This window comes from Salmo salar, unplaced genomic scaffold, assembly GCF_905237065.1.
Source record: "Salmo salar unplaced genomic scaffold, Ssal_v3.1, whole genome shotgun sequence".
Taxonomy (NCBI): Eukaryota; Metazoa; Chordata; class Actinopteri; order Salmoniformes; family Salmonidae; genus Salmo; species Salmo salar.
The window spans coordinates 1-27520 of NW_025548285.1; the positions used below are offsets into that span (position 1 = coordinate 1).

At 41.5% G+C, this 27520-nt stretch overlaps 3 protein-coding genes across 9 annotated transcripts in view; 1 reads left to right on the forward strand and 2 right to left on the reverse strand.

The window, feature by feature from the left end:
- Nucleotides 1–2367: 2367 nt before the first annotated feature.
- Nucleotides 2368–27520, reverse strand: part of LOC106586302 (TOG array regulator of axonemal microtubules protein 1) — a 39159-nt gene continuing 14006 nt past the window's right edge. The window contains exon 5 of the mRNA XM_045712151.1: nucleotides 2368–2960. Within this exon, the coding sequence (XP_045568107.1) occupies nucleotides 2951–2960 (10 nt within the window). The 3' untranslated portion in view covers nucleotides 2368–2950. The remainder of the gene's footprint in view (nucleotides 2961–27520) is intronic.
- Nucleotides 2967–13751, reverse strand: LOC106586267 (TOG array regulator of axonemal microtubules protein 1-like). Its single transcript, XM_045712147.1, has 7 exons — nucleotides 13479–13751; nucleotides 12749–12996; nucleotides 12262–12394; nucleotides 11958–12063; nucleotides 11571–11806; nucleotides 3994–4152; nucleotides 2967–3413 (listed from the first exon to the last, which is right to left on the reverse strand). Exons 2-7 carry the CDS (start codon nucleotides 12954–12956, stop codon nucleotides 3308–3310), a joined length of 948 nt encoding a protein of 315 aa, XP_045568103.1. The 5' UTR covers nucleotides 12957–12996; nucleotides 13479–13751; the 3' UTR covers nucleotides 2967–3307.
- LOC106597047 (uncharacterized) lies at nucleotides 23378–25653 on the forward strand. Of its 7 annotated transcripts, none has more exons than XM_045712158.1 (2): nucleotides 23378–23768; nucleotides 24915–25653. In XM_045712158.1, the coding sequence occupies exon 2, from the start codon at nucleotides 24922–24924 to the stop codon at nucleotides 25561–25563; it is 642 nt and encodes a 213-aa protein (XP_045568114.1). In that variant the 5' UTR covers nucleotides 23378–23768; nucleotides 24915–24921; the 3' UTR covers nucleotides 25564–25653. The 7 variants fall into 7 exon arrangements, with proteins under 7 accessions (XP_045568114.1, XP_045568111.1, XP_045568112.1 ...); XM_045712155.1 differs by having other exon boundaries at nucleotides 23378–23757; XM_045712156.1 differs by having other exon boundaries at nucleotides 23378–23757; nucleotides 24918–25653.

The following is a 27520-nucleotide window of genomic DNA, read 5'->3' on the forward strand; positions in this document are numbered from 1 at the left end:
GGGTTGACTTTAATTCAGTTAGTTCAGTAAAATGAAAAGTCTTCATAATAAATGATGGGAGATTTGAATTCAATTATTCACTGAATTGACCCCAGCCCTGGTGGTGACTATACAAAATACTCTTTATAGAGGGAGAAGATGGAGTTTAGTTCAGTCGAAAAGGTAGAGGTTTGTGTTGTTCAATGGCACCTTGTATACATTACGACATCATACTTTGTACTCAATCAGTAACTGAGAATATCTGTGTTGTAGTTCACGTTTAAATAACATTTCTGATTGAGCCGACATATGCAGCGTGTACCGTGAATGCAGTACCTTTGTCAATCGCCCTATAAAGTGAATCTTCGGCGCTTCAGATTGAATTTAGATTTAGTCAATAATCTTTTGGGGGGGAATAAATCATGGAAACATACTTTGAGTAAATAATAATTTGAGTGGTTAGATTTTAGAAAAGAAAACCTCTCTATATCTATGTCTTCAATATGTTTTTTCATCAATACATTATTGATGTGTGTGTACAACACATATAGCCTAACCCGGTACATATGGAACGCCGTTTGGGTCTTGGCGTGTCAAAAAGATACACGTCAAATAACATTATTTGACGTGTCAAATAAGCTTCTTGACCAATCAGGACCTGAATAATGACTCCATGTCACATAATAATTTAACATGTTCATAAATTGTTTCCGCACTTATTACACATGATTACACTCTCTTATTACACATTGATTACACCAGCTCTTTGGCATCACCTCAACTCGCCGTGTTTGGAGGAGGAGGAATGCTGCCTATGACCCCAAGAACACCATCCCCACCGTCAAACATGGAGGTGGAAACATTATGCTTTGGGGGTGTTTTTCTGCTAAGGTGACTGGACAACTTCACCGCATCAAAGGGACGATGGACGGGGCCATGTACCGTCAAATCTTGGGTGAGAACCTCCATCCCTCAGCCAGGGCATTGAAAATGGGTCGTGGATGGGTATTCCAGGATGACAATGACCCAAAACACATGGCCAAGGCAACAAAGGAGTGGCTCAAGAAGAAGCACATTAAGGTCCTGGAGTGGCCTAGCCAGTCTCCAAACCTTAATCCCATAGAAAATCTGTGGAGGGGAGCTGAAGGTTCGAGTTGCCAAACGTCAGCCCTCGAAACCTTAATGACTTGGAGAAGATCTGCAAAGAGGACTGGGACAAAATCCCTCCTGAGATGTGTGCAAACCTGGTGGCCAACTACAAGAAACGTCTGACCTCTGTGATTGCCAACAAGGTTTTTGCCACCAAGTACTAAGTCATGTTTTGCAGAGGGGTCAAATACTTATTTCCCTCATTAAAATGCAAATCATTTTATAAAATGCGTTTATAACAGAACATGGCCAAAATGTTCATAGATGACCAGCAGGGTCAAATAATAATAATCACAGTGGTTGTCGAGGGTGCAACAGGTCAGCACCTCAGGAGAAAGTGTCAGTTGGCTTTTCATAGCCGATCATTCAGAGTATCTCTACCGCTCCAGCTGTCTCTAGAGAGTTGAAAACAGCAAGTCTGGGACAAGGAGCACATCCGGTGAACAGGTCAGGGTTCCATAGCCGTAGGCAGAACAGTTGAAACTGGAGCAGCAGCACAGCCAGGTGCACTGGGGACAGCAAGGAGTCATCAGGCCAGGTAGTCCTGAGGCATGGTCCTAGGGCTCAGGTCCTCCGAGAGAGAGACAGAAAGAAAGAGAGAAAGAAAGAGAGAAGTAGAGAGAGCATACTTAAATTCACACAGGACACTGGATAAGACAGGAGAAATACTCCAGATATAACAGACTGACCCTAGCCCCCCCGACACATAAACTACTGCAGCATAAATACTGGAGTCTGAGACAAGAGAGGTCGGAGACACTGTGGCCCACTCCGATGATAACACCGGACAGGGCCAAACAGGCAGGATATAACCCTACCCACTTTGCCAAAGCACAGCCCCCACACCACTAGAGGGATATCTTCAACCACCAACTTACCATCATGAGACAGGGCCGAGTATAGCCCACAAAGATCTCCGCCACGGCACAACCCAAGGGGGGGCGCCAACCCAGACAGGAAGATCAAGTGACGCACTCAAGTGCGTCACTCAAGTGACGCACCCCTCCTAGGGACGGCATGGAAGAGCACCAGTAAGCAAATTGATATAAAACATCCCCACAATTTTTTTTAAATGCTCACGACTTTCTACCAAATGAGCACAAATTTATATAAAACATGGCTACAAATTATGAAACGAGCTCACAAATTGTAAAATATCCACGTACTGTAATATACATCCACTATACTTTTAGTTTTGGATGATATGATGATATTCCCTGGAGGTCGGGGACCCACAGGGCAGGTGCCCTGCGTGCCCATTCGGTAATCTGGCCCTGATCATCAAGTTAAACCACAGGTATTGTTGTTACACATCCTCACACTGTCTTGGAGGATAAAACTGAGACTGTAGCCAGCTTCCATTTTACCTAATTTTATTGTCCAAAGAATGTTCTCATAGTCCAGAAGTATTGGATGAAAATCCACAATGTTGGTGCCATACAGGAGCACTGACCAATCTGCCTCCAAAAGAGGACTGCTGGTTTTGAGGATAAGTGGAGGTCAGTGGTTGATGATCTGAGCACCACCTGAGATGGTGAGTATGGTTTCAGTAGACCACTATTGAGCTGGTAGATCAGATAGGAGCTTCGAGGAAAGGTCATTTAGTGCTTTGAATATGGTTGGTATTGCCTTGTAGTGGATTCAGGACTTGGACAAGGAGTCAATGCAGCTTAAAAATGCATTTACATGGAGGTTTGGATGATAGTGTCAAATTTCTTAGAATGAACGAAAATATTGGAGTTTGGGGACTGGAGGGGATAATAGTCAAGTTGCGAAATGTGCAAATATTTAGATACAAATATATAGTCAAGTTGGGGATTATTCAGATATTCCTGTTGAAAAAGAGAAAAGACAGAAAGGTATAATCTTACAGTATATTAAATTCATCCCATTGGGCCAAAACTGGTTGAATAAACGTTATTTCCACCTCTTTCCAACAACAAAAAAAAAGCTATGTGACGACGGTGAATCAATGTGGAACACACAATTGGATTTTTTTCACGCAACTTTTAACCAACAATTTTGGTTGTTTTCACATTTTGGTTCATTTCCCAAGTTTAAATCAAAACTAGACATTGAACTGATGACTGTGCCCAGTGGGATTGGATTTCTGTAATCATATCAGCTCATTTGTCATACTTCTTCTAATCATCCAGAGAGAATGTACCTTTCTTTGAGGTTAACCTTTGAGATGACCCTCCTCAAGGATTCTCGCTTCTTTCCTTGGAGCGAATTTGTCCCACATTTTAGTGGCCACGTTTCTCAAGATATTGCGACCATGATGCCTGCTGAGAACAAAGATATTAATATCATCTTAAACGTGCAACATATCAAATCATATCTGCTGTCTGTGATTAAAAATAGTAATCAATTGATGGCAACCTGAGAAACAATATCCCATCAAAATAAGACATACATTAGGAAGAATTTGCAAGAGGGTCGGTTTGAGTAATGCAACCGCATTACCTGATCTACAAATCATCTCAACTATCTAACAACTGGGTTTTAACCGTTCATTATTATGAAAATCTTAGCGGATTTTCCTATGCCACGTAGCACTTATTTGTGTTTAGAATACTATTCCCTCCAAGAGAACCTGTGGTTGTTTTGGAATACCTAAAACCGCAATTCAATCCATGACACCCTTTTAGCATAGATGCTGTAGACAGCCGACAATGTGGCTTTTAAAGGCAATTTCAATTTGCATTTGTGGTAAACGCTGCAGATGTCAACTCAAGAGTAAATTACCTTTAAAAACTGCATTGTCGGCGATCTAGTGCTATAGCGAGCCATGGTTGAATCACGGCCCAAGTTAAGGCCGGCCATTATGTTTAAGCAAGCTACTTTACAGGAGGAAAATCCCACCTGACTTCCTGTGCAGGGTCCACAGCCAGTTTACTGACGGCAATCAAGAAACGGTCAGTGAGGTCTTTCTTCCCCGACAGGAGACGAGCCATCCCCATGACCTCAGCCAGTCTCTCCAGGTACTGAGCAGTGCAGCTCCTCACCGCAGCGTTACGGTGGCTGAGGAAGGAAAAACAGAGCACATCAGTTACATGTCATAGAGATACATGAGTTAGGAGACGAATGATAATGGAATGTATTGATGAAGTCTCATCGATGGATCAAAATGTTCGGTAAGACTTTATATTAAGGTCCCTTAATATACCATTTATAAACTGTTTGTGAAGAGTTTGCTTAACATTTATTAATCATTATTCCTACATTTGTAAATGTCAATAAGAAATCTATAAATTGTTATTTACACATTTATAAACAATATTTTAAATATTTGTTCATGATTTATCAGGTAATTAATAAGGTGTTTGATCATAGTATGTTCACAATTTGTAAATGATTAATAATGTACTACTAATGTACTATAAACCAGTTATAAAGGAGTTATTGTCAAGGTATTTGTTAATGGTTGATTAATGGTTTGACTCACCATTAATATACATATTTATAAATGTATTTATAAATGTCACGAATGGTGTATTTGTTAATGAGTGCCTTTATGAATGTGAGTACATGCACTTACTAATACCTCAGTCCCTCACTAATACCCCCTAATCTAAAGTGTTCCCTATATATACTTTATAAATGTTTATAAATGACTTGTTACTCCCAAAGGCTAGCACACATCAGTAGACAGTACCTCTCCACCAATGGCTAAAAATAATCTAAATAACGCAATGGTAAAATAAGAAGTACACAACACACGGAAGTATAAGACATAAGAAAAAATGTGATTCCATTAAAATGTGACATCTAGAGTTGGGGTGAGTTGCTGCCGGAAGTGTTGTGGAATAACCTAGCATGCTGATGAAAAAGGCAGTTAATTAAAAACTAGCAGTATTTCAATCTTCTCGATTTCGAGGCTTGGATAATGAGAAGATTAGGAGTACAGCATACCTTCCATCCCTGGATTGAGATACGTTTTCAAGCAATATCCCTTTTCCTTCACCACGGTGAAAACATATTGCCATAGGACCGTTTCGACTTGATGGCAGACTGAACTTGAAGTCTAGCTTTGGCTAACTAACCACAGTAACATAATTAAACTCAAAGTATGCTATTATGTTATTTTGAAAGAACCTCTTAAGGATCGGACCCTTCAATTTTCACCAAAAATGACATACCCAATTCTAACTGCCTGTAGCTCAGGACCTGAAGCAAGGATATGCATATTCTTGATACCATGTGAAAGGAAACACTTTGAAGTTTGTGGAAATGTTAAATGAATGTAGGACAATATAACAAATTAGATCTGGTAAACGTTTTTTTGTGTTTTTTATACCATCGTCTTTGAAATGCAAGAGAAAGGCCATAAGGTATTATTCCAGCCCAGGGGCAATTTCGATTATGGCCACTAGATGGCAGCAGTGTCAGTGCAATGTTTTAGACTGATCCAATGTATCTCTGTACAAATGTTGTATCAAGACTGCCCAAATGTGCCTAATTGGTTTATCAATACCTTGTGCACTCTTCTCAAACAAATAGATTGGTATTCTTTCACTGTAATACCTACTGTAAATTGGACAGTGCAGTTAGATTAACAAGAATTTAAGCTTTCTGCCCATATATGTCCTGGGAAATGTTTCTGTTACGTACAACCTCATGCTAATCACATTGGCCTACGTTAGCTCAACCATCCCGCGGGGGGGGACACTGATCCCGTAGAGGTTTAATATCATAATGTTGTAACGGACGTCGTAAGGATTGGACCAAGGTGCAGCGGAACGTGTATACTCATCTGCTTTATTTATTGAAAAGAAGGAAAAAACAAAAGAAACACGTATACAAAACAACGAATGACACTACAGTCCTGTCAGGTGCACAGACACAAAACAGGAGACAACTACCCACCAATCCCATTACAAAAACTACCCCTATACATAGGACCTTCAATCAGAAGCAACGAGGAGCGATCTGCTTCCAATTGAAGGTCAACCCCATTAACTAAACATAGAAATAGAAAGACTAGAACTAACATAGAAATAAACTGACAAGAACATAACCCAACACACCCCGAAACACTCTAAACAAACACCCCTCTTACATAGGAACATAGCCCAACAAACCCCGAACCACATAAAACAAACACCTCCTGCCACGTCCTGACCAAACTACAATAACAAATAACCCCTTTACTGGTCAGGACGTGACAAATGTTTCTTAAGACCTGCCTAAATGAAAACATTTGAATATTTGTGATGGTGTTTAATAAATTGATTGACTTTGTAGTGTGGTAGTATTTGATATATAACTATTTATGCATTAAAATGTTTATCTTTTACACTATAAAGATACTTAAAATATGCAAGCAAGCATTAGGCAATGAGTTGACATTGACTAGCAAGAATTGGACTGAGAGTGGAAAGGTATTTAACATTATGAAATCATATACAAGGCATTAACAAACATTACAATGCAATACCTTATGCATGATCAGAGAGGGAGAGAGAGAGAAGTCATAGCCTGAAAAGCCATGCCCAAGAGTCGCTGGGGTGGAGAGAGAGAGAGCGTATCTCACTAGCGCAGGTCAGGAACAAAGAAAAAGAGAGACAATGATTCTGACTCTTTTAAAAGCCTCTGAGTTGTTAGAATAAAACAATGTGAGTTGTTGACCAATATGCTACTATAAAAGTGAACTTCCAATCAGATATCAGACCTAGAGATGTAAACACAAATGAAACTCTGCTACCCAGAGTGGTGATGAGGGGGTTGGTGAGATAATTGTAATTATAAACCGGGTGGTTCGAGCCCTGAATGCTGATTGGCTGAAAGCCGTGGTGTATAACCTACCATTTGGTTTTGAAATATTGAAACCAAACCATATGATTTGAATGATGTAAGTAAACAGGAAAAGGTGACTGTAAGAAGCACTCACAATTTCAAATAGGCTACATGTCGTATTAAACAGCATATAAACACTCTAAATAGGTCAGGAGTCAGACATGTAGCCTAATACGAAATGTATTTGTAGTAGAGTAAAATGGTTATTCCATCAAACTTCAAATTATTAGAATAGTACACAACGCAGAACAGAACAACCAGGTTGAGGGCCAAAGCCCGCGAACAGGAATATTCCAAGTTCAGACAGAAGGGGGGAGTCAGATCGCTTTGATCGCCAGGAACTTTACTTTTGGTGTCTATTTTTAATTGTTGCGCTACTGGTGCTGCCTGTTGATGTTAGGTAGGCAGTTACAGTAGCTGAATGATGTTAACATCTTCGGGTTTTATTTCATTAAATGTATTTTATTTCATCTGGGTGCATGCGTCACCTACTAACACCCTGGTACTACCCGTAGCTGCCGTTCTCCTCAGTCCGAGAAAACACTGAGAAAGGTGTGTCTTGCAGATTACTCCTTTGTAGAAGTCCATAACGTGAAATAAATAAAACATCCCAAGGTTAATGCTGTAGATATTGTTATAAGGGAATGTGAGACTATAGAAACATGTAACTTTCAGAGTTTTATTGTTGTTATTAATATAGTTTACAGAGTGCTAAAAGTGCTCCTGTTGATAGCTAGCATGCCTTTCTGTGATGCAGACTGGGAGCTAACAGTACGGGGCGTTGCATTATGGGAGATGTAGTTTGGTCCTCTAAGGTATGAATGGGATAGAGGCGATTTCACGTTGTAACTTGTTTGTGCTGCAGTGTTTTTTGTAAATGAGTTGTTGTATTTTGGTACTGTCAACACTATGCGCACGCGCGCAGCCAGTTTGGGTTCCGTGTAAGCTCAGCATTTAAACAACATTTTGTTGTATTAAATCGTTATAGTCTATACATTGCACATACATGCTGATTGACTAACTTAGAATTAAATACAAATTAAATGAAAAATGCCTCATTAGGCTCAATCTACAGTGCCTTTGAATTCATTTTTAGAAACATGAGTTTGGCCAGAGTCTGTAGCTTCAGGCTCATGTGATTGTGCCTGGAGAGCAGGCCAGCCGCAGAGAATACCCTCTCTGTCACGTCCTGACCAGTAGAGGGTGTAGTTGGGTCAGGACGTGGCAGAAGGGAGTGAGTGTTTTATTGTTTCATTTATTTTGGCCGTGTGACTTCCAATCAAGCACAGCTGTAGAGGGTTGTGGTTGATTGGGAGTCACACATAAGTTGCCTACGTTTCCGTTGTGTGGGTGTGGGTAATTGCTCTTGTCACAGTTGTTGCACCTGACAGGACTGTGTTGGCTGTCAGTTTTGTTGTTTTGTGAATTGCATAGTGTTCGTGACATTAAAAATGACGAACCCTAACTCCGCCGCATTTTGGTCCACTTCTTCCGTAGACAGCCGTTACACTCTCAGCTCTTGCAGAGCCACTTGGGATGTTAAACACCGTTTGGGCCACTAATGCCAGGATGGGCAGGGATGCGTAGTTATTTTTATTTTGTTCTGTAGGTAGGCCTAAAGGATTTTAGGTCAAATATCCCTATCAAAACAGAACGCTCCTTGAAAGAGGTAATAGAGTTAGTTAGCATGCCATCAATGATGGCCTATTGTGTATATAATAGAAGGAAAATTAACTGAACTTTTTAGAGATTATTTTTTGTTCATAAATAATGCGCTAAAATGACACACTTAGCTAGCTACCCACCTCGTTCCTTTCTGTTAGCATGTACACGTAGTAAGTACATGCTTTCGGGATACCTGTCTTTTCATTCTTTAGTTGTGAACACTACATAACCGCACTCCCTCTCTTGCTCTTGGTCCTCCTCATCTTTGTAAGTCTCCTTGATTTTTCACCTGTGTGTTTTATCAGCTTCTTTATGAAGATATTTAGAATATTAGATGACAGTAGCTAAAGCAAGGTGCTATAGCAGCACACAAGTAGACTACAAATGCATGCTGGGCCGGGCATGCCCTGAGCTTGTAAAATGAGTGCTACTGGAGCACTACTGGAGCGAAATTGAAGGGGGCGAGAAAGCCGAAGCTCCAGCCTCTGGGAAACTTGCTCCACGATCCAGTCAAATAGGGCAAGCTCCACTCCGCTCACATACTCTGGCATGGCCACACCCTAGGTGGGACTGACTTTGCAGCTATCTGCATCTCAGTCAGACTTATCGCTTTGGAGCCTATTTGTGCTCTGTTCTAACAAATCTCGCTGCGCATCATGTAGAAATGACCTAGTCTGATCATGCTCTTTTTCATATGCTTGAAGTTCTGCTTCCAATTGCTCTATGCTGCGCTCTGATTTCCTGTGGGAAGTTCATCAGTAGTTTGCTGTGTTGCTATTAGTTTTTCCCGAGTAAAAGCACAGCAAGCTTTAGAATTAACATTCTCTCGTATTTATTCTTATGCATGTCAATACACTGAGTATACAAAACATTAAGAACGTCTTCTCTTTCCATGACAGACTGACCAGGTGAATCCAATTATTGATGTCACTTGTTAAATCCACTTCAATCAGTATAAATGAAGGGGAGGTGACAGGTTAAATAAGGATTTTTAAGTTTTGAGACAATGTAATATTGCCTGTGTGTAGAGGAGTCAGGCGCAGGACAGCAGATATGAGTAATAACCATAATTTACTCAAATATTCACAAATACAACGCAATAATTCGAGCCCACAATAACGGACCGTATTACAAACAATCACTCACAAACAAACATGGCGGAACAGAGGGTTAAATAATGAACAAGTAATTGGGGGAATGAAATCAGGTGTGTAAGACAAGGACAAAACAAATGGAAAATGAAAAGTAGATCGGCGATGGCTAGAAGGTCGGTGACGTAGACTGCCGAACGCCGCCCGAACAAGGAGAGGGACCGACCTCGGCGGAAGTCGTGACAGACAATATGGACATGGATTGTGTATGTGTGCCATTCAGAGGGTGAATGGGCAAGACAATATTTAAGTGCCTTTGAACGGGGGGCTAGGGTCATATTGTTATATCCGGTGTAATTCTCCTGTCTTATCTGGTGTCCTGTGTGATCATATATATATGCTCCCTCTAATTCTCCTTTCTTTCTCGCTCTCCCCTCTCGGAGGACCTGAGCCCAAGGACCATGCCTCAGGACTATCTGGCCTGACGACTCCTGGCTGTCCCCGTCCCTAGTCCACCTGGTCGTGCTGCTGACCCTGTTTCTGCTGTTCTGCCTGCGGCCATAGAACCCTGACGTGTTCACCAGACCCCCCCCCCCCGCATGTTTGGTATACTCAGTGCATATTGCCAGCACTAAAGAATTTCATCCCTATTCGAATCAAATGTGAGAACATTCTTGCCTGTTTTGATCAAATCATTAATACGAGGCGATTTCCATAACTCAAAAATATAGATTGCTTGCATATTCGCCTTCACATAGGCCACATGTTCATTATATATGATAATTTTATTTGTTTAACTAGGCAAGTCAGTTAAGAACAAACTCTTATTTTCAATGACGGCCTAGGAACTGTGGGTTAACTGCCTTGTTCAGGGGCAGAACGACAGATTTTTACCTTGTCAGCTTGGTGGATTCGATCTTGCAACCTTTTGGTTACAAGTCCAACGCGCTAACCACTAGGCTACCTGCTGCCCCAATAGAATAGAATAGACTCAAATTTAGTCCAAAGTATCTGTAAGATATATCACATCGGGGTCACCATTTACTGTAGTGTCGAATTAGAGGAAATTAACTTTAATATGCACATGTTTCTCTCCGCCGTCAAGAGGGGTGCCATAATTTTTGGGGGCCCGCTTGGTGTGGGGGCCTCCCAACCAAACCTCCCCAAGAGGCTAAAGCCGGCCCTGCTCTGGAGCATCACTTTCATATAAAGTGTTAACAAATGTTCTTGTGTTGAGATGACATACATCCACTGCTAATTAGGTCCGGGACGATACCAGTATCCAAAACACGAAGCGGATTTAACTTCTTTAGGAAAACAGACGTAATGTTGGAAACAAATATGTTTGCTCCTGTTGTCATCCTGAGTAATATTCACTTATTTTCCAAGCTATATCACACAATATTTTAAATACAGCAGGTTTTTAAAGGACCAAAGAGTGAGATCTGCTTTGTGTTTTCATTTTTGCCATTGAAAATATATTGCGATACTGGCATTGTCCCGGCCCTAATACTTGCCTTCATTGCACATTTAGACTTGCCATTTGCCTTGATTGCACATTTATACATCCCACTTAATAACATACATTGTACTTAATTGTTTTACTTGTACATTTTTTGCACTCTTTTATTTGCACTTCTGGTCAGATGCTAACTGCATTTCGTTGTACTGTACTTGTACTTGTTCAATGACCATAAAGTTGAATCTAATCTAATGTGTGGTATACCTAAGCGAGCAGTGACCATTTTGCACCAGAAAGTTCAGGTCTGTTTGGAGTGAATCCTAACTTCCACTCGAGTCAAACTTTCAATGTGAGACAAAGTGAACATTTGTGGAAGTCCGGATCTACCCCTTAGTGAGTGTTAATTGACCCCTCTCCCTCTTTACCTCAGCCCACCGACCAGCAGGGCATTCATGACATGGGTAGGGGTGCAGCTCTGCACCATGTGACCCAGGGCACAGTTGGCGCCCTGCCGGATGAAGGTGTTGGCCTCGCTGGCTTTGTGCAGCAGCACGCGTGCCGTCCCCTCCACCTCACTGTCCATGGCCCTCTGGAGGTGGACGTACATGTCACCCAGTGTGGCCATGGCAGCACAGGACACTGCAGAGCGCAGGTTCTTCACCTGAATCATAATAACATGCACAGGACCAGCTATTAATGTTGAGCAGTACAACCCACGAACATCAGAAACATGACACAATAATTTGACTTGTTCTCCAAATGTAGCAGATTTGTGCAGATGAATGAAGAGGGCAGTGAATGAATACAGCTACCTCATTTATAATGGCAAGGCAGATATCATGGAGTTTAGGCATCAGTATGTCCATGTGGTTCTGAGCCATCACACGGAGAGAGGTCAAGCCCTCAATCTTCTTCTCCCTGCAATTCAGTGTAAGAAACGTAAGCAATTTCGACAACATTTTCCAAAAACATTATAATGATGTTCATCAATTAGGACTCTGGTCTCTTAATTTCAGAAGTTTCTACGCTCTATGGAGCAAATCTACATTTCCAAGGACACTACACTGTGCTTCCTTTAGCCTAGCTCCATTGGTCTTGTCTACAGTGAATGCTCACCAGTCATCAGAGGCAGAGTGGAGCAGCTTGAAGGTCTTAGTCAGGGCCTGCTCTGGGTTGGACAGGGGCTGCAACCTGGCCTGGTCTTGACTTTTCTTTATTTGGCCCTTTGGCTCACTGGCTGCCTTCTTGTCTATGGGTTGACAGCAGACATCTATCTCTCTGTGAACTGTATGTATTTATTTATGTATTTACTAATTTCCATATCGGTTTGTACTTTTAACACTAGAACATCTTAGTTAGTAATATATCCTTTTAAATTTAGCACACATTTTTGTTGGTGCTCACCCTGCTCAGAAGCAGGGTCTAAATAGCCTTGAGCAAAGGTTATCTCACTGTGCAACAGGCAAAGCAAGTGTGGAAAAATGTCTTAGCCCTGGGCTAAAGCCATTTGTGTCCGTTCCCTTCCTACTGTCTTTCTATCAATCTACCTAGCTTCATCTCCCTGTCTAATTTACATTAGTGTGAGTACGTGAGAGGGACTGACCTGAGCCGGTGGCAGCCTTTGGCAGGCTAAGGAACCTTATAGGCCGAGGCAGTTTGCTCCTGGGCTTGGTAGGAGGGGGAGCAGGCCTGGGTGGGCTGTCACGCGACTTGACCGGGGTCCCAACATCCAAGTAGTCACGGAGCTCCGCAGGGGTGTTCATATCCACTGAGCTCAGGCTTCCCAAGGAGCTGGTGGCTATTTCCCCCATGGGAACTTCTCCTGCTCATGGCCTTCACCTCATGTACCACCTTTGGCGTAGACCAGAAAAGAATGCTCCCATCAAAGAAATGCATATAGAACTAGTATATACATAAACTAATACACAGAGAGATCCTGTATTCTAGGATCTACTCTATCATGCTGTCAAAGAGAGCATCCTTTCTAACCTGTACCCCTACACACTGTACCCCTCAACTAACCTGTAGCCCCGACACTGACTCGGTACCGATGCCCCCTGTATATAGCCTCGTTATTGTTATGTCATTGTGTTACTTTTTTTATTATTATTGTTTACATTAGTTTATTTGGTAAATATTTTCTTAACTCTTCTTGAACTGCACTGTTGATTTCAAGGTAAGGTCTACACTTGTTGTGTTTGGCGCATGTTACAAATAAAGTTTGATTTGACTTTAAGACATGGAACCACTATCTGTTTTGGCAATTTATCAATCCAAGTATAATTCTGAACTGCAAATTTTCACATTTACAATAAATTCAAAGTCCATCCTACCTTCCAGGCCTCCTCCTTCAGGTGAGCCTCGATGTCCCTCACCTCCTCCATCAGGTCAATGGGTCCATTGTTGTCAGGACAGCCATGGTCCGACTGGACTTTCAGGGCTTTGACTCCCCGCCTGCCCTTCTTCTTGCCCCTCTTGGAGGGAGCTCCAGTGGGAGGGACGGGAACAGGCCGCACGCTACTGCTGCTGAATGACTTATTTACCTGGATGGACTCCAGAGAGTGAGATCCGGGTCCAACTTCGGCTCCGTCCACCCCACTACGTTCTTCAGTGGGGACAGAGCTATGTGTTCAAGCCTTCGGGGCAAAGGCCTCGGTGGAGTTTTCGGCCGCGGAATGCACTGAATAGAGGGGACGAAGTGGTGCGCGAAGGTGCTGCCAACCCCGATGAGAGTAGTCCGGACATAATTCTCATGGATAGCACTTATCTTTCTTTGCTTTGCTTCCATGGCCTCTCTCTCAGCATCTGCAGAAGTTTGGCATCACTGATGAAGCCACGATGGCCCTCTGGGATTGGGTAGCTCTCCTGATAGCCCTGGATCACAATGGTATAGTATGAAATGAATAGCAGAAGTGAAGTAGTCAAAATAGTTTCCACAGTGTGTCATATAAAGCTTTTAAGCTAAAGATGTTATGGATGTAGGCCTACTGTATGTCTATGAAACCATAAAATAAACACAGTGATATTTTTGAAAAACTGATGAGCCTTATAAAACTTGAAAACTTTTGCTTCCTCAAGTGTTTGATGACGCTCTTCATCTGAGAGTTCTCCTTCTGGAGTTTGTCAAACTCACTTGATTTTCTTCCTCGATAAGCCATTGATGATAAATATTAACACTATCAAAATAAGAACTTAACCTATCTCTGTGAGAGATCTATCATGAAAAGAGTGGAAATTATATTTTGCTTGTCAGATGGAACCAGCAATGATATCATGGCAAGGGTTACGTTACATTGTGATGTCATAATGGGGTTCGTTGACAGTGCTGAGCACATCAGCACATGGTGAACATTCATCAAACTTTTTGATTCCCATATAAAATCATAAATATGTGACGAATTTGTAAATACTATATACACATTTATATATATATAAACTAAGCAAAAAAGGAAACATCCATTTTTAGGACCCTGTCTTTCACAGATAATTCGTAAAAATCCATGTAACTTCACAGATCTTCATTGTGAAGGATTTAAACACTGTTTCCCATGCTTGTTCAATGAACCATAAACAATTATTGAACATGCACCTGTGGAACGGTCATTAAGACACTAACAGCTTACAGACGGTAAGCAATTAAGGTCACAGTTATGAAAACTTAGGACACTAAACAGGCCTTTCTACTGACTCTGAAAAACACCAAAAAAAGATGCTCATGGTCCTTGCTCATCTGCGTGAACATGTCTTAGGCATGCTGCAAGGAGGCATGAGGACTGCAGATGTGGCCAGGGTAATAAATGTAAATGTCCATCGTGTGAGACGCCTAAGACAGCGCAACAGGGAGACAGGATGGACAGCTGATCATCCTCAGCAGAAATTTGCTTCCTGCAACACAAATTCAAAAAAGTTCTGGGACATTGTAAAGTCCATGGAGAATAAGAACACCTCCTCCCAACTGCCCACTGCACTGAGGATAGGAAACTCTGTCACCACCGATAAACACACTATAATTGAGAATTTCAATAAGCATTTTTCTACGGCTGGCCATGCTTTCCACCTGGCTAATGCAGTCAACAGCACTGCATCCCCCACAGCTACTCGCCCAAGCCTTCCCCATTTCTCCTTCTCCCAAATCCATTCAGCTGATGTTCTGAAAGAGCTGCAAAATCTGGACCCCTACAAATCAGCCGGGCTAGACAATCTGGACCCTTTCTTTCTAAAATGATCTGCCGAAATTATTGCAACCCCTATTACTAGCCTGTTCAACCTCTCGTGTCGTCTGAGATTCCCATAGATTGGAAAGCTGCTGCTGTCATCCCCCTCTTCAAAGGAGGGGACACTCTTGACCCAAATTGCTACAGACCTATATCCATCCTACCCGGCCTTTCTAAGGTCTTCAAAAGCCAAGTCAACAAACAGATTACCGACCATTTCGAATCCCACCGCACCTTCTCCGCTATGCAATCTGGTTTCAGAGCTGGTCATGGGTGCACCTCAGCCATGCTCAAGGTCCTAAACGATATCGTAACCGCCATCGATAAGAAACAATACTGTGCTGCCGTATTCATTGACCTGGCCAAAGCTTTCAACTCTGTCAATCACCACATCCTCATCGGCAGACTCAATAGCCTTGGTTTCTCAAATGATTCCATCGCCTGGTTTACCAACTACTTCTCTGATAGAGTTCAGTGTGTCAAATCGGAGGGCCTGTTGTCCGGACCTCTGGCAGTCTCTATGGGGGTACCACAGGATTAAATTCTTGGGCCAACTCTTTTCTCTGTATACATCAATGATGTCGCTCTTGCTGCTGGTGAGTCTCTGATCCACCTCTACGCAGACGACACCATTCTGTATACTTCTGGCCCCTCTTTGGACACTGTGTTAACTAACCTTCAGACGAGCTTCAATGCCATACAACTTTCGTTCCGTGGCCTCTAACTGCTCTAAAATGCAAGTAAAACAAAATACATGCTCTTCAACCGATCACTGCCCGCACCTGTGAAAATGGTTTTAAAATGTTATTTTAGGCCTTTCCAGAATGTCGCTAGTTCGGCATGACCGGAGTCACCGTTTTTGTGTCACAAAAATGAAAAAAAAAAAATATCTGCGCTATTTTGTGAAAATGGTTTTAAAATGTTATTTTAGGCCTTTCCAGAATGTCGCTAGTTCGGCATGACCGAAGTCACCGTTTTTGTGTCACAAAAATGAAAAAAATATATCTGCGCTTTTTTGTGAAAATGGTTTTAAAATCTTTTTTTAGGCTTGTCCAGAATGTCGCTAGTTCGGCATGACCGGCGTCTCCGTTTTTGGATCACAAAAATAAAAAAATTTACGTTTTTGTGAAAATGGTTTTAAAATGTTATTTTAGGCCTTTCCAGAATGTCGCTAGTTCGGCATGATCGGAGTCGTCATTTTTGCCTGTCAAAAATAAAAAATCTCAAAATTTTCGTGAAAATGGTTTTAAAATGTTTTTTTTTTTTTTAGGCCTGTCCAGAAAGTCGCTAGTTCGGCATGACTGGAGTCAGCGTTTTTGGATCACAAAAATAAAAATCTGCACTTTTTTTGTGAAAATGGTTTTAAAAGGTTATTTTAGGCCTTTCCAGAATGTCGCTAGTTCGGCATGACCGAAGTCACCGTTTTTGTGTCACAAAAATGAAAAATAAAAATCTGCACTTTTTTGTGAAAATGGGTTTAAAATTTTATTTTAGGCCTTTCCAGAATGTCGCTAGTTCGGCATGACCTGAGTCACCGTTTTTGTGTCACAAAAATGAAGGAAAAAAAAATCTGCGCTTTTTTGTGAAAATGGTTTTAAAATCTTTTTTTAGGCTTGTCCAGAATGTCGCTAGTTCGGCATGACCGGAGTCGTCGTTTTTGGCTGTCAAAAATAAAAAATCTCAAAATTTTGGTGAAAATGGTTTTAAAATGGTTTTTTAGGCCTGTCCAGAATGTCGCTAGTTCGGCATGACTGGAGTCAGCGTTTTTGGATCACAAAAATAAAAATAAATATCTGCACTTTTTTGTAAAAATGGTTTTACAATGTTATTTTAGGCCTTTCCAGAATGTTTCTAGTTCGGCATGACCTGAGGAGTCACCGTTTTTGTGTCACGAAAATGAAAAAAAAGAATGTGCGCTTTTTTGTGAAAATGGTTTAAAAAAAATTTTTTAGGCCTGTCCAGAATGTCGCTAGTTCGGCATGACCGGAGTCACCAATTTTGGGTCACGAAAATCAAGAAATAAAAATCTTGATTTATTTTTTGAAAATGGTTTTAAAATATTTTTTTAGGCCTGTCCAGAATGTCGCTAGTTAGGCATGACCGGAGTCACCGTTTTTGGATCACAAAAATACAAATCTGTAATTTTTTGTGAAAATGGTTTTAAAATTTTATTTTAGGCCTTTCCAGAATGTCTCTAGTTCGACATGACCTGAGTCACCGTTTTTGTGTCACGAAAATGAAGAAAAAAAAATCTGCGCTCTTTTTTGAAAATGGTTTAAAAATATTTTTTTAGGCCTGTCCAGAATGTCGCTATTTCGGCATGATCGGAGTCATCGTTTTGGGTCACGAAAATGAAGAAATAAAAATCTGGATTTTTTTTTTTTGAAAATGGTATTAACAACTCTCCAGACGAGCTTCAATGCCATACAACTCTCCTTCCGTGGCCTCCAACTGCTCCTAAATACAAGTAAAACTAAATGCATGCTCTTCAACCGATCGCTGCCTGCACCTGCCCGCCTGTCCAGCATCACTACTCTGGACGGTTCTGACTTAGAATATGTGGACAACTACAAATACCTAGGTGTCTGGTTAGACTGTAAACTCTCCTTTGTTAGGATTTAACTGGCTATTTGTTTGCATAACCTATATAATATACCAGGGAAGCTATGATACAATATTAAGTATATAAACTATAGATAAGTCAACTGCTAAAGACAATAACTACACCCGGCAACAGGAAGTGCGTCACGAGGTTGGGACCAGCCTGCACGCCAACGATAGGATGAGTAAGTTTAAACCATGCTCATACTCCCTCTGACAGGCCAGCAGTGAGCAGGAACTATCTCTGTCAGAGTATATAAAGGAGAACAAAGGATGTGACGTTCTCTTCGCTGTTTTGCCCTGCGTGGTGTTACAGTGAGACCGTATATACGAACATCATATTTTCCATTCAAGTGTTGGCATTACTTAAAGTACAAAGAAAACAGGAGTTACTCTTTGCTAACTATTTTGTTGTAATACCAGATTTGAATTGACGCGACCCGACAACTTCCAGACTCACATCAAACATCTCCAATCCAAAGTTAAATCTAGAATTGGCTTCCTATTTCGCAACAAAGCATCCTTCACGCATGCTGCCAAACATACCCTCATAAAACTGACCATCCTACCAGACTTCGGCGATGTCATTTACAAAACAGCCTCCAATACCCTACTCAACAAACTGGATGCAGTCTATCACAGTGCCATCCGTTTTGTCACCAAAGCCCCATATACTACCCACCACTGCGAACTGTACGCTCTCGTTGGCTGGCCTTCGGCTTCATAATCGTCGCCAAACCCACTGAATTTAGCACACGCTCCAGCAGGTATATCTCTGGTCACCCCCAGAGCCAATTCCTCCTTTGGCCATCTCTCCTTCCAGTTCTCTGTTGCCAATGACTGGAACGAACTACAAAAATCTCTGAAACTGGAAACACTTATCTCCCTCACTAGCTTTAAGCACCAGCTGTCAGAGCAGCTCACAGATCACTGCACATAGCCCATCTATAATTTAGCCCAAACAACTACCTCTTCCCCTGCTGTATTTATTTATTTGATTTATTTTGCTCCTTTGCACCCCATTATTTATTTCTACTTTGCACTTTCCTCTACTACAAATCTACCATTCCAGTGTTTTACTTGCTATATTGTATTTACTTTGCCACCATGGCCTTTTTTTGCCTTTACCTCCCTTATCTCACTTCATTTGCTCACATTGTATATAGATAGACTTATTTTTCTACTGTATTATTGACGGTATGTTTGTTTTACTCCATGTGTAACTCTGTGTTGTTGTATGTTGTGGAACTGCTTTGCTTTATCTTGGCCAGGTCGCAATTGTAAATGAGAACTTGTTCTCAACTTGCCTACCTGGTTAAATAACCTCTCTAGTGTAGGGGGCAGTATTTGCACGGCCGGATAAAAAACGTACCCGATTTAATCTGGTTATTACTACTGCCCTGAAACTAGAATATGCATATAATTGTTTGATTTGGATAGAAAACACCCTAAAGTTTCTAAAACTGTTTGAATGGTGTCTGTGAGTATAACATAACTCATATGGCAGGCAAAAACCTGAGAAGATTCCTTACAGGAAGTGCCCTCTCTGACCACTCACCTTCTACACTCTCTTTATTGAAAACTGAGGATCTTTGCTGTAACGTGACACTTCCTACGGCTCCCATAGGCTCTCAGAAGGCGGCAGAACGTTAAATGATGACTTTGCAGGCCATGGCTGAAAAACAGTAGCGCATTTGGTAAGTGGTCGATCAGAGAACAATGAGACTGGTGCGCGCGTGCACGAGAAGAGTCCATTTTAGATTTTTAGTCTTTGAACGAAAACAGGGTTTCCCGGTCGGAATATTATCGCCTTTTTACGAGAAAAATCGCATAAAAATTGATTTTAAACAGCGTTTGACATGCTTCGAAGTACGGTAATGGAATATTTAGAATTTATTTGTCACGATACACGCCGGTGCGTCACCCTTCGTTACCCTTCGGATAGTGTCTTGAAAGCACGAACAAAACAGAGGATATTTGAACATAACTATGGATTATTTTGAACAAAACCAACATTTGTTATTGAAGTAGAAGTCCTGGGATTGCATTCTGACGAAGAACAGCAAAGGTAATCCAATTTTTCTTATAGTAAATCTGAGTTTGGTGAGTGCCAAACTTGGTGGGTGTCAAAATAGCTAGCCCGTGATGGCGAGCTATCTACTCAGAATATTGCAAAATGTGCTTTTGCCGGAAAGCTATTTTAAAATCGGACATAGCGATTGCACAAAGGAGTTCTGTATCTATAATTCTTAAAATAATTGTTATGTTTTTTGTGAACGTTTATTATGAGTAATTTAGTAAATTCACCGGAAGTTTGCGGTGGGTATGCTAGTTCTGAACGTCACATGCTAATGTAAAAAGCTGGTTTTTGATATAAATATGAACTTGATTGAACAAAACATGCATGTATTGTATAACATAATGTCCTAGGAGTGTCATCTGATGAAGATCATCAAAGGTTAGTGCTGCATTTAGCTGTGGTTTGGGTTTATGTGACATTATATGCAAGCTTGAAAAATGGATGTCTGATTATTTCTGGCTGGGTACTCTGCTGACATAATCTAATGTTTTGCTTTCGTTGTAAAGCCTTTTTGAAATCGGACAGTGTGGTTAGATTAACGAGAGTCTTGTCTTTAAAATGCTGTAAAATAGTCATATGTTTGAGAAATTGAAGTAATAGCATTTCTAAGGTATTTCAAAATCGCGCAACGGGATTCAACTGGCTGTTGCGTAGGTGGGACGAATTCGTCCCGCCTAGCCCAGAGAGGTTAACATTATGAAATCATATAAAAGGCACTATGATCAAATACCTTATTAATTATCTGATAAATCATGAACAAATCATTTAAAATAGCGTTTATAAATGTGTAAATAACTATTTATAGATTTCTCATTGACATTTACAAATGTAGGAATAATGATTAATAAATGGTAATTGAACTCTTCACAAACAGTTTATAAATGGTATATTAAGGGACTTTAATATAAAGTCTTACTGAACATTTTGATCCATCGATGAGACTTCATCAATACAATCCATTATCATTCGTCTCCTAACTCATGTATCTCTATGACATGTAACTGATGTGCTCTGTTTTTCGGACAGTGTGGTTAGATTAACGAGAGTCTTGTCTTTAAAATGGTGTAAAATAGTAATATGTTTGAGAAATTGAAGTAATAGCATTTCTAAGGTATTTGAATATCGCGCCACGGGATTCCACTGGCTGTTGAGTAGGTTCGTCCCACATACCCTAGAGAGGATAAAGGTGAAATAAAATAAAATAAATTTAAAAATCCTCGCAGTGGCAGACCACGTGTAACAACACCTGCACAGGATCGGTACATCCAAACATTACGTCTGCGGGACAGGTACAGGATGGCAACAACAACTGCCCGAGTTACACCAGGAACGCACAATCCCTCCATCAGTGCTCAGACTGTCCGCAATAGGCTGAGAGAGGCTGGACTGAGTGCTTGTAGGCCTGTTGTAAGGCAGGTCCTCACCAGACATCACTGGCAAAAGCGTCGCCTATGGGCACAAACCCACCGTCGCTGGACCAGACAGGACTGCCAAAAAGTCCTCTTCACTGACGAGTCGCGGTTTTGTCTCACCAGGGGTGATGGTCGGATTCACGTTTATCGTCGAAGGAATGAAGTTTACACCGAGGCCTGTACTCTGAAGCGGGATCGATTTGGAGGTGTTGTCATTGCAGGCAGTCTCAACGCTGTGTATTACAGGGAAGACATCCTCCTCCCTCATGTGGTACACCTCCTGCAGGCTCATCCTGACATGACCCTCCAGCATGACAATGCCACCAGCCATACTGCTCGTTCTGTGCATGATTTCCTGCAAGACAGGAATATCAGTGTTCTGCCATGGTCAGCGAAGAGCCCGGATCTCAATCCCATTGAGCACGTCTGGGACTTGTTGGATCGGAGTGTGAGAGCTAGGGCCAATCCCCCCAGAAATGTCCGGGAACTTGCAGGTGCCTTGGTGGAAGAGTGGGGTAACATCTCACAGCAAGAACTGGCAAATCTGGTGCAGTCCATGAGGAGGAGATGCACTGCAGTACTTAACGCAGTTGGTGGCCACACCAGATACTGACTGTTACTTTAGATTTTGACCCCCCCTTTGTTCAGGGACACATTATTCCCTTTCTGTTAGTCACATTTCTGTGGAACTGGTTCAGTTTGTCTCAGCTGCTGAATCTTGTTATGTTCATACAAATATTTACACATGTTAAGTGTAAATAAATGCAGTTGACAATGAGAGGACGTTTCTTTTTTGCTGAGTTTACGCTGGCACGCTGGAGAAGTTTGCTCTTCACGGATGAATCACAGTTTCAATTGTACCGGGCAGATGGCAGACAGCGAGCTGTTTGGTGATGTCATTGCTGTGGACAGTGAGTTCCCCATTTTGGCGGTGAGGTTATGGTATGGGCAGGCATAAGCTACAGACAACAAACACAATTGCATTTTATCTTTGGCAATTTGAATGCACAGAGATACCGTGAGGAGATCCTGAGGCCCATTGTTGTGCCATTCATCCACCGCCATCACCTTATGTTTCAGCATGATCATGCACGGCCCCATGTCATCGGATCTGTACACAATTCCTGGAAGCTGAAAATGTCCCAGTTCTTCCATGGCCTGCATACTAACCAAACATGTTACCCATTGAGCATGTTAGGGATGCTCTGGATTGACATGTACGACAGCGCGTCCAGTTCCCGGCAATATCCGTCAACTTCACGCAACCAATGAAGGGGCTGGGAAAACATTCCACAGGCCACAATCAACAGCCTGATTAACTCTATGCGAAGGAGATGTGTTGCACTGCATGAGGCAAATGGTGGTCACACCAGATACTGACTGGTGTTGTGACCCATGCCCCTACCTTTTTAAGGTATCTGTGACCAACAGATGCATATCTGTATTCCCAGTCATGGGAAATCCATAGATTAGGGCATAATACATTTATTTCAATTGACTGATTTGCTCATATGAACTGTATTTCAGTAAAATCTTAAAAATTGTTGCATGTTACGTTTATATTTTTGGTCAGTGAATTATATATATTGTATATACACACATACTCACACATCAATTATGTTTTTATTAGGAAAAGTGACAAACATTTACTTCCATTGTGTTTTTTCTAAAATTATTTCCTGTCTCTGTTTTTCTCTTTCCAGCTGAGTATACTTTTGGTTGATGAACCTCAGGTTTGAGGTCAATTCCATTTAAATTCCAGTCAATTCAGGAAGTACCTTGAAATTCCAATTCCAATGAGGAACATGTGTCATTTGAATCTGGTTTAGTTTCTGAATTGACTGGCATTGAAATGGAATTAACCACAACCCGTGATGACGAATGATAAAATAATACATGCTGTATCTCCAAAAAAACACTAGAGGGCAACATTGCCTGGCATGTCTTGCAATGAGAATGGGGTTAGCGTTACGATATGGAATAGCATGAATACAATAATGAGGGAGTCCGTGTACAGCACTTTAAAATGAAAGTGAATGTGATCTCTAAAGCAAACGGGATATTGTTTGAAGAGATTCCTTTGGGTATGATGTTGATGGATGTCACGCAAGGAAGCTGAGTTGAGCTGAAAAATCGAAAGTGAAACTATCAGAGATACACTGTCAAAACATTGGAGGTAGAACGGGTAGGTTAATTACCTGAAAAAGGTAGAAACAATGTAAAAATATTTTTGCAACGTATCCACAGCCAGTCAGTTGCACAACATTGGGATCTATAAGGCATAGATTTTTGTTTTTCTACAGCGGTAACTATACAGTACTGGATTTATTGTTGTTACTATCTAACTTACATGTATGTTTTGCTTTCTCTCTCAGTCCTGTCAAATTACCACTGTACAGCTGTATTGGTGATCAGGGTTGACTTTAATTCAGTTAGTTCAGTAAAATGAAAAGTCTTCATAATAAATGATGGGAGATTTGAATTCAATTATTCACTGAATTGACCCCAGCCCTGGTGGTGACTATACAAAATACTCTTTATAGAGGGAGAAGATGGAGTTTAGTTCAGTCGAAAAGGTAGAGGTTTGTGTTGTTCAATGGCACCTTGTATACATTACGACATCATACTTTGTACTCAATCAGTAACTGAGAATATCTGTGTTGTAGTTCACGTTTAAATAACATTTCTGATTGAGCCGACATATGCAGCGTGTACCGTGAATGCAGTATCCGCAACTGCGGGAACATTGCCTTTGTCAATCGCCCTATAAAGTGAATCTTCGGCGCTTCAGATTGAATTTAGATTCAGTCAATAATCTTTTGGGGGGGGAATAAATCATGGAAACATACTTTGAGTAAATAATAATTTGAGTGGTTAGATTTTAGAAAAGAAAACCTCTCTATATCTATGTCTTCAATATGTTTTTTCATCAATACATTATTGATGTGTGTGTACAACACATATAGCCTAACCCGGTACATATGGAACGCCGTTTGGGTCTTGGCGTGTCAAAAAAGATACACGTCAAATAACATTATTTGACGTGTCAAATAAGCTTCTTGACCAATCAGGACCTGAATAATGACTCCACGTCACATAATAATTTAACATGTTCATAAATTGTTTCCGTACTTATTACACATTGATTACACTCTCACTCATATTTCATGTCACAACGATTCACCGATACGTATGCTATGAGTCATAGATTTTGTCACTGATGATTATGAGGTACTGCCAGAAGAGGATAGGCTCTCTGAGATGGGTTCCTCTCCACTTTCCTATATGGGAATCTTTCCAAGCCACTGTGCTCTCACTTCTGCTTTGCTTGCACTTTGGGGTCTAGGCTGGGTTACTGTAAAGCACTTTGTGATAACTACTGATGTATAAAGGTCTTTATAAATACATTTGATTGATTGATTTCATCGGTTTACAAATTGGTGTCAACTGTGTGTCCGTTAGCAGAGCCATGCCAGCGAAGCTGGTGCAGTTCACCGGTTGGGAGGCTGTGGTTGAGAAGCAGATTGTCCTGAAACCTGGCCAGGCACCACGGGGCAGACAAGGCTACACCATGTACCATGGCACCCACCGTGACAGCGCTCGAGCCATCATCACAGGGGGGTTCCGGCCCTCGGCGGGGGGCACGTTGGGCCCGGGGGTCTACTGCAGTCGGGACATAGCCAAGGCGAAGGGTTACCCCGGTGGGTGCCCCACTGGAGAACATGTGGTATTGCAGCTGAAGGTCCGGGTGGGCCGCGTGAAGAAGATGGATAGGCAGAATGTAGCAATGTGGTGCTCGTGGCAACAGAGCGGATACGATACAGCCTGGCTGTCCTCCACCGTCATTGGGCATGAGGAGGACTGCGTTAAAGATCCAAAGCGGGTGGCGGTTAACGGCATCGCGCACTGTGGTGACCCGGCCACGAAGCAAGCCCTCGAGAAGCTCATCAGTCAGCAGAGACATGGGGTGGAATCAAGTGGGAGGGTTGTGGGCGGGTGTAAGGAGTGCAAGATGCAGACACCGATTGGCCACTCTCTGGAGGTGTGTTGGGGGTGTGGTGCCACTGTATGCCCTTTTATGGACAAACACGTCTGCAAAAGGAGCAGTTGAAAGTGACAGCTTCAAAATACTGGATACTATACGATGATGACATTATTTGTTCATTCGACAATAAAAAAAGTTTGTGTGAAAATACATTAATATTTGTTGTTTTCACTCATTGTCACCCACGATGAAATCAGAGGGGACTATGGATCTGTCTCCGTCAGTTCGTACGTACAATGCTCACGTTAGTTAGTCACACGCGATCTCTCAGACACCACTGGCCCGATTTTGACTAAACTTGGGTGAAAAGGTTGCGAGTTCAAATCTCATCATGGAAAACTTTAGCATTTTAGCTAATTAGCAACTTTTCATCTACTTACTACTTTTAAGCTACTTTTCAAATACTTAGCATGTTAGCTAACACTTCCCCTAAACATAAACTTTTTAGCTAACCCTAACCTTAACCCTTTTAGTTAACCCTTCCCCTTTAAACCTAACTAGCTAATGCCAACCAGGTAACGCTACCCACCTAGCTAGAATTTGTAGCATATCGTACATTTCACAAATTCTTGACATATAATACGTGTACCAAATTTGTAACATATTGAACGTTTTGCAAATTTGTAACATAATACGAATTGTAATATATCATACAAAATGGGTGATGGACAACCAGAAATGAATACATACCATACGAAACGTAACATATCATACTAACTGGAGTGTCTCGGATTTACATACAGAATACATACTGACTTGCCTAGTTAAATAATGGTTAATTAAAAAACAATAATAATACAAAATGCTCTGAGACCAGGTTGGTCTGCCCCCAGATCAAAATCTAGTAGATGGCCAGCATGCATGCAAAATTTGGTTCTGGGTTCTGAGACTACTGAGCTATACATGGGTTGCACGTTTCATCACAATATTATTTTGAACGTTCATTTCAGGACTGCCAGGACGGCCAGCTGAAGATTTGGTCTAAAGTGCATTACTATGGCTTAAAAAGACGATGCAATTTCTAAAGAAGGCAAGTTATTAGTAGCAAAACCTTGTGTCTTCATTTTGAGGTCTCCAGATTGACTTTAGTTGCAGTGAAACATTAGCTAGCTAGCTAAGAGATTGAGTGGAGACCAATACATTTTTTCTTACAAACTTTGCTAGCTAATGACAACATTGCCATCTGAAAGAAGCAAACATTATTTTTGTCCCCACCAGTGACTACGCTTTTCCACTTGTGCTCTAACTAGTTACAGTGAGGGAAAAAAGTATTTCATCCCCTGCTGATTTTGTACGTTTGCCCACTGACAAAGAAATCATCAGTCTATAATTTTAATGGTAGGTTTATTTGAACAGTGAGAAACAGAATAACAACAAAAAAATCCAGAAGAACGCATGTCAAAAATGTTATAAATCGATTTGCATTTTAATGAGGGAAATAAGTATTTGACCCCCTCTCAATCAGAAAGATTTCTGGCTCCCAGGTGTCTTTTATACAGGTAACGAGCTGAGATTAGGAGCACACTCTTAAAAGGGAGTGCTCCTAATCTCAGTTTGTTACCTGTATAAAAGACACCTGTCCACAGAAGCAATCAATCCATCATATTCCAAACTCTCCACCATAACCAAGACCAAAGAGCTCTCCAAGGATGTCAGGGACAAGATTGTAGCCCTACACAAGGCTGGAATGGGCTACAAGACCATCGCCAAGCAGCTTGGTGAGAAGGTGACAACAGTTGGAGCGATTATTCGCAAATGGAAGAAACACAAAAGAACTGTCATACTCCCTCGGTCTGGGGCTCCATGCAAGATCTCACCTCGTGGAGTTGCAATGATCATGAGAACGGTGAGGAATCAGCCCAGAACTACACAGGAGGATCTTGTCAATGATCTCAAGGCAGCTGGGACCATAGTCACCAAGAAAACAATTGCTAACACACTAAACGTGAAGGACTGAAATCCAGCAGCGCCCGCAAGGTCCCCCCTGTTCAAGAAAGCACATATACATGCCCGTCTGAAGTTT